The following is a 16384-nucleotide window of genomic DNA, read 5'->3' on the forward strand; positions in this document are numbered from 1 at the left end:
TGCGTGGAAGTGTTGGTTTCTGACGCAGGATTAGCCGGCGATCTGGGCAACATCTGTAGATAGTTACAGGAAAGAGTGAATGTGATAGAGACTGCGTCAGTACGCCAATCTATTACAATTAATGTGACATTTCATGATTTTGTTTGTACTTTGTACTTGGGGTTCTTTGGCAGATGTATGGAATATGTTCCATTTCAGATATCACCTTCATTGTAGTACAGGGTACATTAATAATCAAAGCGGCTGTGAAAATCTAGTCACCGATGAATCTGTTGCAAATGTAAGAAAGAGCGTGACCCAGAAAGGCATGACAATTCTTTGTCATCACAGTGTGAGCAAATTCTGTCCTTTTGCCTGTAGCACACAGTTAGGTAAGGGGGCCCACGACCGCCGCGTTTACAAATCCTGAATGCTGAGGGGGGAGCAGAACTGCCTCCATAAAGACCTGGAGCAGGATCTTCTGACTCATACTATATATATATATATATATATATATATATATATATATATATATATATATATATATATTTTTTTTTTTTTTCTTTTAAAAGACGTTTATCATTCACATTATCTTCAGATACTGAATTATTTAACAGTTTTAAACGAAAGTGGTGTTAGAAAAGGCACATTTTTAAAATGATTCATTCACAAAACCGTAATACTGGTCAAAGGACGGAGAGATCAGACGTATATCAGACCCCCATGCTTTGAACTCCTCAATTGTAATGCTGTTGTGACGTCATAGATGGACGCGACAGGGACACTTCTGTTCCCCGGCTGCTGAGCATTGCTTGGACTCGTGCTTTCGGGAGATGTGGGTGGTGAGGAGCTTAGTTAAGAGCTGCCTGGTGCGCAGCCAAATCTCAAAATGCTCTTCCTGAAAGATCTCCATGCCTCCCAGCCCTCCGGTTTCACAAAGCCCTGACTCAGGTCACACCACGTATTTTAGAAATGTCAGTCGACAATAGTATTAGGTACCATGTTTCGTTGGTTCAGTGAACTCAGATACCAAGGAAATGACTTGCTGTTTAGAAAACATGTGGAGGCATTAAATTTAACATATCAGTTTATGGTTTTAAAATTCCGAGAATATTTTGTCTCTGCTGCCAATTTTTGGTAACATTTTCTGTGAGTGCCATGTCTATAAGAATCTTTGAACACATATTCATATAGCATTATAAACGTGGCTATAAATATTTATCAAAAGGCATAACACATTATAGCCATGTTTATAATGCATTATGAAGCTGTCATCTATAGAGCATTTGTATAATTAATACCTTTATAAGGCAGTACAGGGCATCCTTAATGCTTATACTGATCATTATAATGCATTATAGAGGTATCTATAGTGCATTATAGACGAGAGCTTTATTGGAGCTTATGAAGTATTATAATCAACATTATAATGCCTTATGACTGTCAATATAAGATACTGTAATGCTTTATTAATTCTTATACCAACCACTATAATGAATCATGAAGGTATCTATAGTGCATTACAGATGACAGCTTTAAGCGTTTCCACTTTTCTTTTTAAATAGTTTTTATTTTTTTATTTTACGTGTAATAAACATATGCAGCTGCTTTCTAAGAGAAAAAATCTTCTATTGATTCAGAATGTGTTTACAGTATTAAGAAAGTGCCGTAAAACCTACATTGCAGCTATAATTATTCAGAGATAAACACCCTCTCCTCTGGCCATCGATTTGCCCTGAGATGTTGCTGATGTAGTGAGCATGGCTCTCGTTGCCGGCTGCTCCCAGGAGAGTCTTCCGCTACTCAGGATACCGTCCAGCAGTTGCATCTTGTGGATTGCCAGTTGTTTTAAGTCTATATTTAATATAATTTGATAAATATTGAATGAGCTCCATTTCAGCTCAGTGAGAATAAAATTCTGTGGTCTTGTTCTCTTCTTTTATTTACTGCTTCAGCATCCTGTGAGATATGAGATAACACTCAGCAGTTAAATTTGTCGTTATCGCCTGCATTTCTTGACCCCATTCATGCTAACATTAATATCCCCGTTTATGCTTTCAAAGGCGATTTCAGACTGTAGATTGCATTTCACTCGCCATTGATTGTCATCATAATAAACAAGCCAATAAACTGCGCCCCCCCCCCCCCCCCAAGGAGAACATCAAAGTCCGAGATAGAACAATTACATGTAAATTATGTATGGAAATCAATTGGATGAGAAGGGTGCATTCAAGTGGTAGCATAACTCATCACTTGTCAGGAGAGTTCTGGTTAGCATTACCTATTTGTAAAAATGTTTACGAATAAGCTCATTTGTGAAGCTGAAAGCAAGGCTCATTGTGACATGCGAGCTTCTTGACATTTCTGCTTATATCGCTTCCCCTTCTGATGCAATTTTAATCAATATGCTCTTCTTCTATTATTCTGCTAGTCTCTTTATTTTCACTGAGCTGTCTTCAGTCCCCCAATGTAAATAAGTGCATTTAAACTGGTTTTTGTACTGAAAAGCAGATCAAAGCAGCATGCTGTATGCCGAAGCTTTTGTTATTCTACTGTTCACCTGTAAAATATTTTAGGTATTGAGACTCTTTGCGGTTATGCCTACAGGAACCAGGAAATCCACAGGCATCAGTATGAAGTTGGTTCCCCCCTTTACAGCAGTAACATCTGCCACTCTACTGGGAAGGTGTTGCACAAGTTTATGGAGTCTGTCTGGGGGAATTTTTGCCCATTCACCCAGAAGAACATTAGTGAGGTCAGGCACTGGTTTTGGACGTGGAGGCCTGGCTCGCAGTCTTTGTCCTAGTTCACCCCAGGGTGTTTCAAGAGGTTGAGTTAAGGGCTCTGTCCAGGCCAGTCAGGTTATTTCACACCAAGCTCACCCTACCTTGTCTTTATGGACTTTGCTTTGTGCACTGGGGCACAGTCATGCTGGAAAAGAAAAAGACCTTCCCCACCCTGTTCCCGCAAAGTTGGAATCATAGAGTTGTCCAAATTGTCTTGGTATGCTGAAGCATTAAGAGTTCCCTTCACTGGAACTAAGGGGCCTAGCCCACCCCCTGAAAAACAACCCCATACCATTATCCCTCCTCCACCAAACTTTACAGTCAGCACAATGCAGACAGGCAGGTGACGTTCTCCTGGCATCTACCAAACCCAGACTCATCCATTGGATTGCCAGACAGAAAAGTGTGATTTATCATTCTACTGAGCACGTTTCCAGTGTTCCAGAATCCAGTGGTGGGGTGCTTTCCACCACTCTATCCGGCACTTGGTATTGCGCTTGGTGATGTGAAGCTTGATGCAGCTCTCAGCCATGGAAGCCCATTCCATGAAGCTCCCAGGGCACAGTTTTTGTGCTGGGGTAAATGCCAGAGGAGATCTGGAACTCCGCAATTATTGAGTCAACAGAGCGTTGGCGAATTTTATGCACCATGCGCCTCAGCATTTGAAGACCCCGGCCTGTTACTTTATGTAGCCTGCCACTTCATGGCTGCCTTTCTGTTGTTCCTAAATGTTTCCACCTTGCAGTAATACCACTTACAATTTACTGTAGAATATCTAGCAGGAAAGAAATTTTAAGAACTGACTTATTGCAAAAGTGGCATCCTATGATAGTACCACTCTTGAATTCACGGAGCACTTCGGAATAACCCATTTTTTCACAAATGTTTGTAAACCTTATTGCATGGTTAGGTGCTGTACTTCATACACCTGTGACAATGGGTCTGAATGAAAAACCTGAATTCAATGAGAGAGGTATGTCCCAATACTTTTTTTCCATATACACACACATACCCATTCAGATGCACAAAACTTTACAAAATCAAAAATGGGTGCAGTGGCTATCATTGTGGCCTCACACCTCTGAGACTGGGGTCTAAGTCTCAGCCCTAGCTCCATGTTTGTTGCATGTTCTCTCCATGTCATTGTCCATAGGTGTGAATGAGGGTATGAATGGTTAGTATGCCCGGCGATGGGTTGGCGCCCCATCATGGATTCCCTACCATGTGTCCTTCTGGTATAGGCTCTAGCCCCCCTGTGATAGCCTGAGGTCAGTGGGCTCCATTGTGTAACACTTCCGACGATTGTGGATTTTGAAAATCCCATGATAACTTTCCTCCAACAACAGTGGAGCCAGAAATCGCAGCGTGGGTGAGCATAAAATCGGGGGGGGGGTGCAGTCCCATAACAGTTCACTTGGTGACAGAATCACACTGCGGTCTCAGCTATATATTCTTTCATCAGTTTTTAAATGACCCGTGGCATCACTAACACCAAATGATCAAAGAGGAAGAAAAATCTATTTGCCTCTCAACCGCACCTTTCCTCTGAATCATTTAAACACGCACAGACCTGTTAGACACAATCGTTTTATGGAAGTGTATCGCTCGCTGTAAATGCTGAACGGGTGGGTCCAAATTCCATCTGGGTGGGCCTAGGACCACTTGGGCCAAACACTGCTGTCCTGTACATTATTATATAACTGAATAACTTGAATATCTACATATGACTGTATATTGGCTCAATAGTTACTTAATTAACTACATCAGGGTGGGTGAGGAAATAAATGGTACTTATAATTATGTTTTTGTGCATGCTGAGGAATTAGAATTCATAGAGTTAAATATTTTGGCTAACAGGAGACTGGTAAAAAAAAATATGATCTTCTAGGACGCTATCTCACATGTAAAGGGAAAAAAAACCTGTCAGACCGTCCGTTGGTCATATGAGAGCTGATCATTATTTACACCTCCAGTTGTGTCAGTGTCCTTTGGGAGAAGCCATATTTAGAATGAACACAAGAGCAGGAAAGCCGACCGCACACTGAGATCTGCCATTATACTGAACAGGTGTATGTTTTTGCTAAAAAATAATATTGGGACCGGCCTGTGTCTAATGAATATCTTTAACATATAATATTCATTGTGAAAAAAATTGGAAGACCTTCATAAATAAAAATGAGCAGACGTTTTACGTAATAAAATTGTTTGCATAATAAAGCATGTATGTATACCCTATCTAATGTGTCATATGCTTAAATTTGAATCAGTATTAAGTACATTATTAGATGCTTTGGACAACGGTTAGAGAATGGCAAAATCCATAAATACGATTTTAATTGAACGGGAAGAATGTGTATTTCATATCGGCATCAATATTTCGGTGTAAATATGTGTCCATATTTATATGTACGGATGAATATGTACCCCAAGGAGTGTGTGGTGTAACATGAGCAGTGGAGGGGGGGTGGGATGAATGGGGAGGCCGGTGGGGTGCGGTGGGCTCGCGCCTCCACGCGAGTGTTTGCGGTGGCGATTCTGCTGACGGGGCTGTGCGGGGCCGCTCCCTCCGCGCAAAGCCGGCGGAGCCGCTGCTTCTCTTTCTGTTCCCCGCTAGTTTCTTACATGGTGAATATTCTGGGCCGTTGTGTATATGTGTCGCACCGTCGCGGGGTCTGGCCTGAACTGTTTTTAATCGTAAATCGTGTGGCGTTGAGGCATTCGGCGAAGAAAAGAGAATGATAAGGACACAAAGACAGCTACAGGAGAAACACACTGTGAGTGTCTTTTCTTACCTTGAGGGTGACACTAAAATCTCCCGGAGTAATTAAACTCCTTTTACACTTATTTTACACTTATCATTGCGGTAATACGGCGATTAAGGTATACATATCTGTATTATTTATGCATTTATTTTGTCAGCGAAGGTGTGATGATCAAAACGGAGAATCCCGTTTTGCACGATCGGCTGGCAGAAATAGGCATAATAAACAGAGCTTCATAACCTATATCTGTACTATATGCAACATCTATTTAGGGCGCCGTAACTTCTCGTCTTTGTATTCATTTTACAAGAGGCTTTAGGGTCAATTAGGTTCTTTTCTAGTTTTCTTATGCCCTGTCAAAATTCAAATTAAGGTCATGCATTATAAATCTCTTAATGAACGTGATATACTGCAGTTGTTTTAATTCTACTCACTTGATAACGTTGCTGAAGTCTCAGACTAATACCTAGATGTTTATATTGGTAGCCTTGCATACTTTACTATTTGTACTATTCGTTATTTGCACTATTTCGTGAATGATGTTGGGGATATTGCGCTAAAGTTTTTCCACTTCTTTGCACTTACACACCTGTATGCATATATATGACCACTTTATTAGTTATGCTTAGCTAGAATCAGGTAGAAAACACTTTTGTCTCCAAAATCGTTTCAGAGGTAGAGAAGTTGTATGTTCAAAGAAGCCTTTCTGCACGCCTCTTTAGTACTAAGCTGTTATTCTTGCACTTGTGGCTTTCCTCTTGATTTTGACGAATCTGTCTGTTCTCTTCTATCGTCTTTCATATACAAGGTGTTTGCAGCCATTAACGGAATATCCTTTGCTCATTACACCAATCTCTATAAACTCTCGACCCTGCAGTGTGTAAAAATCTCAGATGGCTAACTGGAACCATCATGTTCAGCACCGACTGTCATACCATGTTGAAAATCCCTTAGATCAGGCGTCATAGTCAATCAGGTACTTGATGGAACAGTGTTCTTTGGTGATTTCTCTATGGCAACAACCCCAGTAATCCACTTAGCAAACCCTTCCCTGCGTGCACTTCCGCCAAAGGACTTTCTGCAGCATCCAGGGTGGTATCCATGGTAACAGTGGACTGACCCAGGGCCTTTTTGCTGCAGAATCTTCTGACTTGACCTGAATTTAACATTGGTTAGTTGGGCAGACGGACTGGCCAGCTGACCTGATTCAGCTTGTTTAGAGTTAAGTGGGGTCCTTAACCACAAGGGGAGACACAACACAGCACCGCTGATGAATCTTGGTGAGCCCGGCCACATTCGCTGTCAAGCCCTAATGTAGTCTTTCAAACCACTGACAAAGCGAAGCATTTTTGAGCTTTTGAAAAAACAATTATTAAGAAAAAGATACTATTTAAATTTTAATTTGGTATGTGATATTTTGCTTCAGCATGAGCCATAATCATAATCTTGCCTTTAATAGAGAATGGTGGAAAGACCAGTGTTTTTTGTCATGAATTATGGATCTCAATTTTATTCGGTCTTTTATTGTAGCTTGCTGAACCAGGCATTTGTTTAGGCAAGCAATGTCTGCCACATATCCTGGTGAGGAATGATGTCTCCTCTTTAGTATACGTCAGAGGATGCTCGTCTGTGCGCTCCTCCAAGGGGTTGTGGCGAATAAGCCATTTTGCCTGGAAATAATAGTCACAAGTTCACTGTATTCACTGCCTGTTAATATCTTGCGAATTCAAAGAAAGCTGAAATCTCACCTTTTGTGTTTCAGAAGGTTTTAATTTTTGATTCCTCCCACCAGTGTTTATTGGAAGGCGTTGGAGAGTAAAACTTGTGCATTTTCTGATTCTCAGTATTTTCTGATGTCGCTGTCTGCCAGTTGTCATATGTGAATCAATTTTAATCCTTCAAACCATCTGGCCAAGCTATTATTTTTTTGAATTTTCTTTATATACATATGTAATGACTTATGGCTATATAAATAACACATCAACATGTTACATGCAGGACTTTGGCTACATTAAGCCACATTACTTTATATAAATCCATGAATTCTATTGCCAATGCTTTGCTTTTGCCTACAAAGGATTAATTGGTTTAATGCTTTATAATGGCTGCGGCTTATAAAGAATTTTAAGTTTAATTTGTTTGCACCTCTGTCTGGCCCGTCTGTTAATATTCAGATTTTGTCCCGAACACATAGATAGTTTTGCTCATATCTAGTAAAATTTAATCCCAGTTTGAATAATTTCTAGATTGATGCATTATTGGAACATCATTAAAATAGAGCATATAGAGATTTATGGCCCAGCACTGTTCAGGATGCTGTGGTGGAACTTCTGATCAAAAAGTGGCTCGTTTTGACAAATTGCATAGAAACCAAGGTATTTAACTCGAATTGCTTCAGTAAGAATGCTCAGAAATGTAAATGAGTCAATAGCGAAACTCCAGGGTAAATCCCTTAAATCTCCTTAATATTAATTATAAAGTTCGTCTCTAAAGCAGTTGAACTATTGAATACCCTTAGCTGCATCACTGTCACCGTCTATGGATTGTATAGCCTGCAACTCGCTCTGCAAGTGCTATTCTTGTGAATAGTAAGCCGTTACTGTCTCCACAGTCCACCCTGCTAGAGAGGTAGCATTTTAAATGCATAATACATTTGCCAAACACCAAAATGCTCCTGTGTAATCTGCAGAACAAGACTAATGTTACCAAATTCACTTTATCACTGCCTCCTAGTGGTACAGGGCAACATGGCGATTCATTCAGGTGGAAAGCTGTGTCCATGTGACACTTTCATGTTCACCCCATATTGCTTGTGGTACACAGGTCACAAGCAGATGTTGTGTGTGTGTGTGTGTGTGTGTGTGTTTGTGTGTGTGTGTTATACTGTGCTTCTGCCCTGTCTGGGTTGTGCTAAGCTCTGGGTAATGCTGTTGCTTGCTAGATATGAACTTACTGAATGCAGAAGGATGAAACACAGGAACAAAAAGTAAAAATTAAATTAACTCTGAATTTTCATATCATATTAGATAAAGTATGTAGAAGATAATTTCTCTGGGGTGAAGGGAGTTGTATTAATTAATTCTTGCTGCAAAAATAACCTAGTTAATGTGGATAGAATGAGTCTTCATTTCAGGATTTGTATTAACTTAGTAACTTAGTTAATATTAACTTAGCTGAAATTTGGTTGTGATTTTAGTGACTCTAACGTATTCCTCTCTTTGTGACATAACGACTTTGGGATTCATACACTGACTCATACACTGGCTTCGGCTATTACTATAACCCTTGGTATAACTTGTGGAACGATCTTTGACTAATAACAGGGAAATTATACTATGTTTAGCATCCATTTATAAAATGGTAAATGATGTGCAAGAAGTCAGTTGCATACGTCAATTCCCCATTTGTTCTGGGGTTGCATCAGCCATTCTCCATAGTGTATATGGAAAAAAAAAGTCAAACAGCATATTTGTCTTCATTCAGCAGGGGCTGCTGTTTGTCCCATCAATGCTAGAACTGGATGTTAGAGAGACGTTTGGTAGTGGAAAAATGGTGGTAGGTCCAGATGCATCATTGCTAAAATAGAATTGCAAGCAACACAAAAAAAGCATAGAGTAATGTTTTATAGAACGGGACTTGGCATAATGAATCCAGATAAGTTTACGTTTAGGCCTCACATGGCTGAGGGTTTTGGTGTTTCAGTACACTTTCTAAATGTCCCGAGAGCTATAAACCTGCTGGCTCCGTCTGCCGGTGCTCGAAATGAAGTGTCCGGTCTCCCTGGGCCTTTCACATGCTCCTCTCCCACTGGGATGTTTTGAATCTCACTCTTCGACGAGAGACGGCAAGGGGGCAGTCTGTGAATCGATATGCAGACGAGATAAAACCATAAAGATGGGCGAAGCAGCAGCTTCCAGCCCAGCCCACATCTCAGCTGTGAGTTCCCTGAGGTGTCAGTTCTGCGTCGCAGCCAGACTGCGTGGGCGGGCTTATTTCTGACTGCCCCCCCCCCCCCCCCCCCAACCAGAATGCCTCTCTCCAAAATGGTAAAACAGCACCAGTCACTCTGACTCTTCCTTTGTTGCCTAGCCGACATGACAAATGCTAAGCTGTTTTTTTCTCCATTGGAAGAGCTGCAAAAATAGCTTTTAATTATAAACTAACAGCTTTGCTTCTGTCTGTAAATGGAATAGCAGAATCTGATTGACTCGTTTTGTGGCCTTTTTCTTCAGTGTGTATGTCCCAGGTTTCAGAGTCGATGTACAGAGGTATGAATGGTGGCTTCGGATTCAGTAAATGCCCCAACTCAGGCCCCGTGGCACTTGTACAACACCGTCCTCTGTCTTCAGCAGAGCGTTTCAGAAGCACTGTGGGTATCATAACAAACAGGGTCTTCTCTATTGCGGAAAGTGAATGTCTGTCTTTTCACAACACAGTTTAAATGCACAACATCAATGAACAGAGAGATGCTTGTTTCTTCTCAGGGGAATAATCCAGCGCACAGGCAGATGCATTAATTGAGGCTTTGCTAACTCATTTGACCTCTGGGTCTCACCCCCTAATTAAAGTGCTTGCAGTAATGCAGCTCTAAAGATCAGCTTTAAAGATCGTAAAGAATGGCAACATGATGATCAGCAGTGTTTTTATTATGGTCGCTCTGCAGTAATTGCAAGCGTACATATGCAGCAATGACCAGAGGGTGCTGGAAATTGTCTCTAGAAAAGTAGCTCTAAGAGTCACTGAGCCCGTTTTCTTTTTCCCTGGGGGCCAAACTGTTCTTCTCTGTACATTCAGAATGCTGCCTTGTTTTTTGTACTGCTGTAGATGTGATGGACCAACAGAGGGCGCTCCGCTCTGGCTGCCTGGTGACAGGGGTGCGCACGCCCCCCATCCGCCGCAACAGCAAGCTGGCAACCCTCGGACGTATCTTCCGGCCCTGGAAATGGAGGAAAAAGAAGAATGAGAAACTGAAGCAGAGCTCTACGGGTGAATGAAGCGTGGAGTCACAGGCTGATCAATTCTTCTACTTGTTCTATTTATTCTATCTAATAATCAGACCCCAGTCATCCACTGTCCTGTTAAGGGTTGTGTGTGTTTGAAAATTGCCTCAAAAGAAACAATGTTTTTATATGAGAAGCCGTGCTTACAATTCCTAATATTAACAATCATAAATCAGATTAAATCAGATAACACGTAATGTGTTGGTGGCTGTGTCTTAGGTTTTGGAGATGTGTTGATGTTGTGATATTGGTTTTAATATGGATGAATTAGCAGTTGAGGTACCTCTGTTTGTGGTGTTGGACATCAGCTTGCAACCATCAGGTCGTGGTTCTGCTTGCAAAGAACAAACTTGTGTCTTCTTTGAAATAAGGGTGTTATTGATGGTGGTCCCAATAACATAGCTGAATTTGTGAAAGCAGGTCTGCATGGTAGCAGTAACATTATTGGCTGAAGTATATGACTCAGTGTTCGATTTTTTGTAAAAAGTGCGTGTATGACATTCTGTGAGCATACGTGATAGATCACTAAGCAGTCGTGCTTTTGTGATACTTTCTTAAGGAGCAGTAGATTTGTGAAAACTGACTATGGGTAACTGGTCAATTATTTATTTTGTAACAAGGGGCCAGTAGCAGCTCAGCCCATATTACAGTGTGTGTGGTAAGTACCACAGTTAGGAAAAGATAGTCAATGGTACATATCAGTAACAGGGTGTTTATTTATGGCTCTGTAGGTACAGTAATAGGCTGTTAGCGAACCAGAGCTCAATCAGTGTGGCCCTGTTATAGAACCCAGTGAGTGTGCTCCTGTTATGTAGCCCAGTCAGTGTGCTCCTGTTACGGAGCCCAGTCAGTGTGCTCCTGTTACGTAGCCCAGTCAGTGTGCTCCTGTTATGTAGCCCAGTCAGTGTGCTCCTGTTACGGAGCCCAGTCAGTGTGCCCCTGTTACGGAGCCCAGTCAGTGTGCTCCTGTTATGTAGCCCAGTCAGTGTGCTCCTGTTACGGAGCCCAGTCAGTGTGCCCCTGTTACGGAGCCCAGTCAGTGTGCCCCTGTTACGGAGCCCAGTCAGTGTGCTCCTGTTATGTAGCCCAGTCAGTGTGCCCCTGTTACGGAGCCCAGTCAGTGTGCTCCTGTTACGTAGCCCAGTCAGTGTGCCCCTGTTACGGAGCCCAGTCAGTGTGCCCCTGTTACGTAGCCCAGTCAGTGTGCCCCTGTTATAGAGCCCAGTGAGTATCCCCCTGTTATGTAGCCCAGTCAGTGTGCCCCTGTTATGGAGCCCAGTGAGTGTGCCCCTGTTATGGAGCCCAGTTAGTGTGCCCCTGTTACGGAGCCCAGTGAGTGTGCCCCTGTTATGGAGTCCAGTCAGTGTGCCCCTGTTATGGAGCCCAGTCAGTGTGCCCCCTGTTATGGAGCCCAGTCAGTGTGCCCCCTGTTATGGAGCCCAGTCAGTGTGCCCCCTGTTATGGAGCCCAGTCAGTGTGCCCCTGTTACGGAGCCCAGTCAGTGTGCCCCTGTTATGTAGCCCAGTCAGTGTGCCCCCTGTTATGGAGCCCAGTCAGTGTGCCCCTGTTATGGAGCCCAATTAGTGTGCCCCTGTTATGGAGCCCAGTCAGTGTGCCCCTGTTATGGAGCCCAGTCAGTGTGCCCCTGTTATGTAGCCCAGTCAGTGTGCCCCCTGTTATGGAGCCCAGTCAGTGTGCCCCTGTTATGGAGCCCAGTCAGTGTGCCCCTGTTATGTAGCCCAGTCAGTGTGCCCCCTGTTATGGAGCCCAGTCAGTGTGCCCCTGTTATGGAGCCCAGTCAGTGTGCCCCTGTTATGGAGCCCAGTCAGTGTGCCCCTGTTATGTAGCCCAGTCAGTGTGCCCCTGTTATGTAGCCCAGTCAGTGTGCCCCTGTTATGGAGCCCAGTCAGTGTGCCCCTGTTATGTAGCCCAGTCAGTGTGCCCCTGTTATGTAGCCCAGTCAGTGTGCCCCTGTTATGGAGCCCAGTCAGTGTGCCCCTGTTATGGAGCCCAGTTAGTGTGCCCCCTGTTATGGAGCCCAGTCAGTGTGCCCCCTGTTATGGAGCCCAGTCAGTGTGCCCCTGTTACGGAGCCCAGTCAGTGTGCCCCTGTTATGTAGCCCAGTCAGTGTGCCCCCTGTTATGGAGCCCAGTCAGTGTGCCCCTGTTATGGAGCCCAATTAGTGTGCCCCTGTTATGGAGCCCAGTCAGTGTGCCCCTGTTATGGAGCCCAGTCAGTGTGCCCCTGTTATGTAGCCCAGTCAGTGTGCCCCCTGTTATGGAGCCCAGTCAGTGTGCCCCTGTTATGGAGCCCAGTCAGTGTGCCCCTGTTATGTAGCCCAGTCAGTGTGCCCCCTGTTATGGAGCCCAGTCAGTGTGCCCCTGTTATGGAGCCCAGTCAGTGTGCCCCTGTTATGTAGCCCAGTCAGTGTGCCCCCTGTTATGGAGCCCAGTCAGTGTGCCCCTGTTATGGAGCCCAATTAGTGTGCCCCTGTTATGGAGCCCAGTCAGTGTGCCCCTGTTATGGAGCCCAGTCAGTGTGCCCCTGTTATGTAGCCCAGTCAGTGTGCCCCCTGTTATGGAGCCCAGTCAGTGTGCCCCTGTTATGGAGCCCAATTAGTGTGCCCCAGTTATGGAGCCCAATTAGTGTGCCCCTGTTATGGAGCCCAGTCGGTGTGCCCCTGTTATGTAGCCCAGTCATTGTGCCCCTGTTACGTAGCCCAGTCAGTGTGCCCCTGTTATGGAGCCCAATCAGTGTGCCCCTGTTATGGAGCCCAGTCAGTGTGCCCCTGTTATGTAGTCCGATCACTGTGCCCCTGTTATAGAGCCCAGTGAGTATGCCCCTATTATGGAGCCCAGTCAGTGTGCCCCTGTTATGGAGCCCAGTCAGTGTGCCCCTGTTATGTAGCCCAGGCAGTGTGCTCCTGTTATGGAGCCCAGTCAGTGTGCCCCTGTTATGTAGCCCCCACAGTAATGTGGTGTGATATGCAGGCTGCTCAGCAATGGAGCGTCTGTCATACCGAGCCCCCAGAGTAATGGGGTGTTTGTTGTTCCCCGCAGCTCTGGGAGGGAAGGCAGCGGCGCGAAAGAGCCAGGATGAGCTGGTCAGGAAGGGGCTGGCAGAAATTCTCAAGGCAGGTGAGACAGAGGAGTCTAGGCCAGAGGACGTGGGCGCGAGGCGCAGGATCTTTCACGTGCCGCGTACTTCAACTTGAAGAGTCTTGCTTAGGGCTTGTGGTGTCAGTAAGATTTCTGCAGTCTGGCACAGCTGTGACTCAGGATGTGGGGGGGTCCCGAGCTGCTTGTTGTTCAGTTTGATAAATTAGTGTTTAATCACAGTAGGTGATTATAGGTGATCGTCTTAGGAACTTGTCGCCCCGCAGACTCTGCACTGGCCTGCGGGACAAGCCCAGAGGAGCCTGGCACTCCCACTCAAGAGCAGTCGGACGGGGAGGAGAGAGATGAGGAGTCCCTTGTTTCTCAGGTCAATCTGAAGAACATGGAGGACCTGGGATCTGAGGAAGACTCCTGTCCAGGTGAGACATCTACCAGGAGAAAGACAAAGAGGTTTTGAACTCCACCAAAATCTGAATGGAATTCACCGGAATCAGACATCACATGAGATTTTTAATTTAAAAACAAAACGGTACTTTTTTCTTTCCTTAAATACAGTTATATGGTTAATAAAGAAAGAGACCATAACGTCCGTTGTGATCTTGAAATATGAAACAGAAAATCAAATTAAATAGGAAAAAAAGGTGCAGAGCATGAACATGTAATTCTAACAGTCGTTGGATACTTATACCTATATCGGACTGTACATTTATATTTCATCTTAAAACGGTGAGGAATAAGGGCAAAGACAGTAACATGCTGTAACAGTATGTGTGATTGATGTAATTCATAGAACAACCACTGGGTGGTGATAGAGGCAGCAGAAATCAAGCTGTGCTAAAGCAACTGCGTATAGGAATACCCTTGATATACATGTATATGATAATTGACATTACAGACACTCCCCGGGTTACGATGGGGTTACGTTCCGATAAACATAGCATTTTAATACATAGCCTAGCCTATGCTAAACATGCTTAGAACACTTACATTAGCCTGCAATTGGGCAAAATCATTAACACGAAGCCTATTTTGTTATAAAGTGTTGAATATGTCATGTCATTTATTGAGTAGCACACTGAAAGTGAAAAACAGAATGAAATTTGAATACGCATTGTAAAGTCAAAGTATTGTAAGGTGGACAATCGTAACCTAGGGAGCGTCTGTGCTTTATGTGTAATGCGTAAATATTTCAGGATGTGTTGTCCTATCATCATGATATATTTTCTTTAAGTGCGGCATTCCTCAGAGGATGATGAGGTCGCAGTGGATCAAAGTGACAATGTGGGTGAAGAAACGGAAAATGAAAAGGATGGAACTCCAGCCGACTCCCCTGCCTGTAGCCTTATTGGAGCGGTTGTGGACCAGGAGAGGGCAGTAGAAGGTGGAGAAGACCCACCCAATGGAGATCCCAGCCCCTCTGCACCACCGGCAGTGCCAGTCAAGCTGCTCACGCGGTTGGGAAGTTTGGAAGGTGAGTAGCATGATGTTTGTCCAGAGGTGCTACATTCAGGACCAGCAGATTCCTTAATTCCTACATTTGTATGCAATAGTAGCTGTACCGGTAGACCCTGGAAAGACCTCGCCCTCCTCGAAGACCTCGATCCTGCCCAAAGAGACACCGTGGGGCCCTGAAACAGTGCGAGGACAGGGCTCCACACCAACAGGCTCACCCCACCTTGGTGTCCTGCAGCCTCAACTGCCCCCTAGCTGCATCATCGAGGAACTGCATCGAGCCCTGGCCACCAAGCACCGGCAGGACAGGTAACAATTGCAGCTCCAGGGCCCCCAAAGCCCCGGTGCGCGTTGCAGGTGGCTAACCGCTGTGCACCTGTCCCTCAGTTTCCACAGCAAGGAGATCCGTTTGTCGCCTAAACGGCGGTCAGATGGGCGCCTCTCCCGCACTTCCAGCACAGAGAAGGAGTCAGCCGGGGATGCAGAGAGCAAGAAGGAGTCCGACGAGAACAAGGAGAACCTGCGGCTGGATGAGTATTACAGCGACACCTCTGGACTGCTTCATGACCAGGACAGCTGGAATGAGTCTGTCATCTCAGGTGAGACTTGCAGCTCCTCTAGTGCTTGGGAGCTGATCCCATACAAATGCTCCATCAATCGGTGCCACTAAAACTAAAATACATGTCAATACATAATGTTTCATTTGTCACCAGTGTGCGATTTGTCGTCTGCGTACCTACCTCCGATTTACATTTTTAATGAAAAGGGGATTATGGTGCTTTTAAGAGAACCAGCTTGTACTAACCCTGATTCCCTGGAGGATTTATGCGACATTCTGTATCCTCCAACTGGGTCATTGTGGACACATGGACCTCTGCTGACACCGAGGCACAGGGCAGTTTGTGTGCTCAAGCTGTGAAAGTCAGTTACTTTCCACAATGAATTTGCTTGGTTTTTCATTTAGTCTTTGTAAATCTTAAGAATGTAGCACTTTGTGTGTTTCTCAAGTCAAGTTTATTTCTATAACACATTTTAGAACAAACAGTGGTTGACCAAAGTACTTTTGACAGAATCAATAACACATACAACACAAAGTGTGTCTTGTTCACTGTTCTGCATGTCTGCGTAAGGGTTACAGTTCATGAGTATAACTTTTATTAATTGAAATATATATGTTTTTATTTTTCATGAAATTATATTTAAATATAATTATATTTATATTTAATTATATTTAAATATGATATTAATTCTATTATGCCTGGTTTATTACATGTGAAGATACAGCAATA

General features: G+C 44.0%; 1 protein-coding gene across 7 annotated transcripts in view; it reads left to right on the top strand.

Moving 5' to 3' along the window:
- The window catches only part of LOC125747863 (phosphatase and actin regulator 3-like), a 52621-nt gene that overhangs the window by 16138 nt on the left and 20099 nt on the right, over positions 1 to 16384 (top strand). The window contains exons 1-7 of one of the 7 annotated variants that reach the window (XM_049023412.1): positions 5302 to 5539; positions 10352 to 10513; positions 13587 to 13664; positions 13910 to 14062; positions 14875 to 15114; positions 15194 to 15404; positions 15483 to 15694. In XM_049023412.1, coding sequence (XP_048879369.1) covers positions 10357 to 10513; positions 13587 to 13664; positions 13910 to 14062; positions 14875 to 15114; positions 15194 to 15404; positions 15483 to 15694 — 1051 coding nt within the window. In that variant the 5' untranslated portion in view covers positions 5302 to 5539; positions 10352 to 10356. Of the gene's footprint in view, positions 1 to 5301; positions 5540 to 10351; positions 10514 to 12024; positions 13102 to 13156; positions 13665 to 13909; positions 14063 to 14874; positions 15115 to 15193; positions 15405 to 15482; positions 15695 to 16384 lie in introns of those variants that run through there. The other 6 variants (XM_049023408.1, XM_049023409.1, XM_049023413.1 and 3 more) reach the window with 6 other exon arrangements.

The sequence above is a fragment of the Brienomyrus brachyistius genome, chromosome 8 (assembly GCF_023856365.1).
Source record: "Brienomyrus brachyistius isolate T26 chromosome 8, BBRACH_0.4, whole genome shotgun sequence".
Taxonomy (NCBI): Eukaryota; Metazoa; Chordata; class Actinopteri; order Osteoglossiformes; family Mormyridae; genus Brienomyrus; species Brienomyrus brachyistius.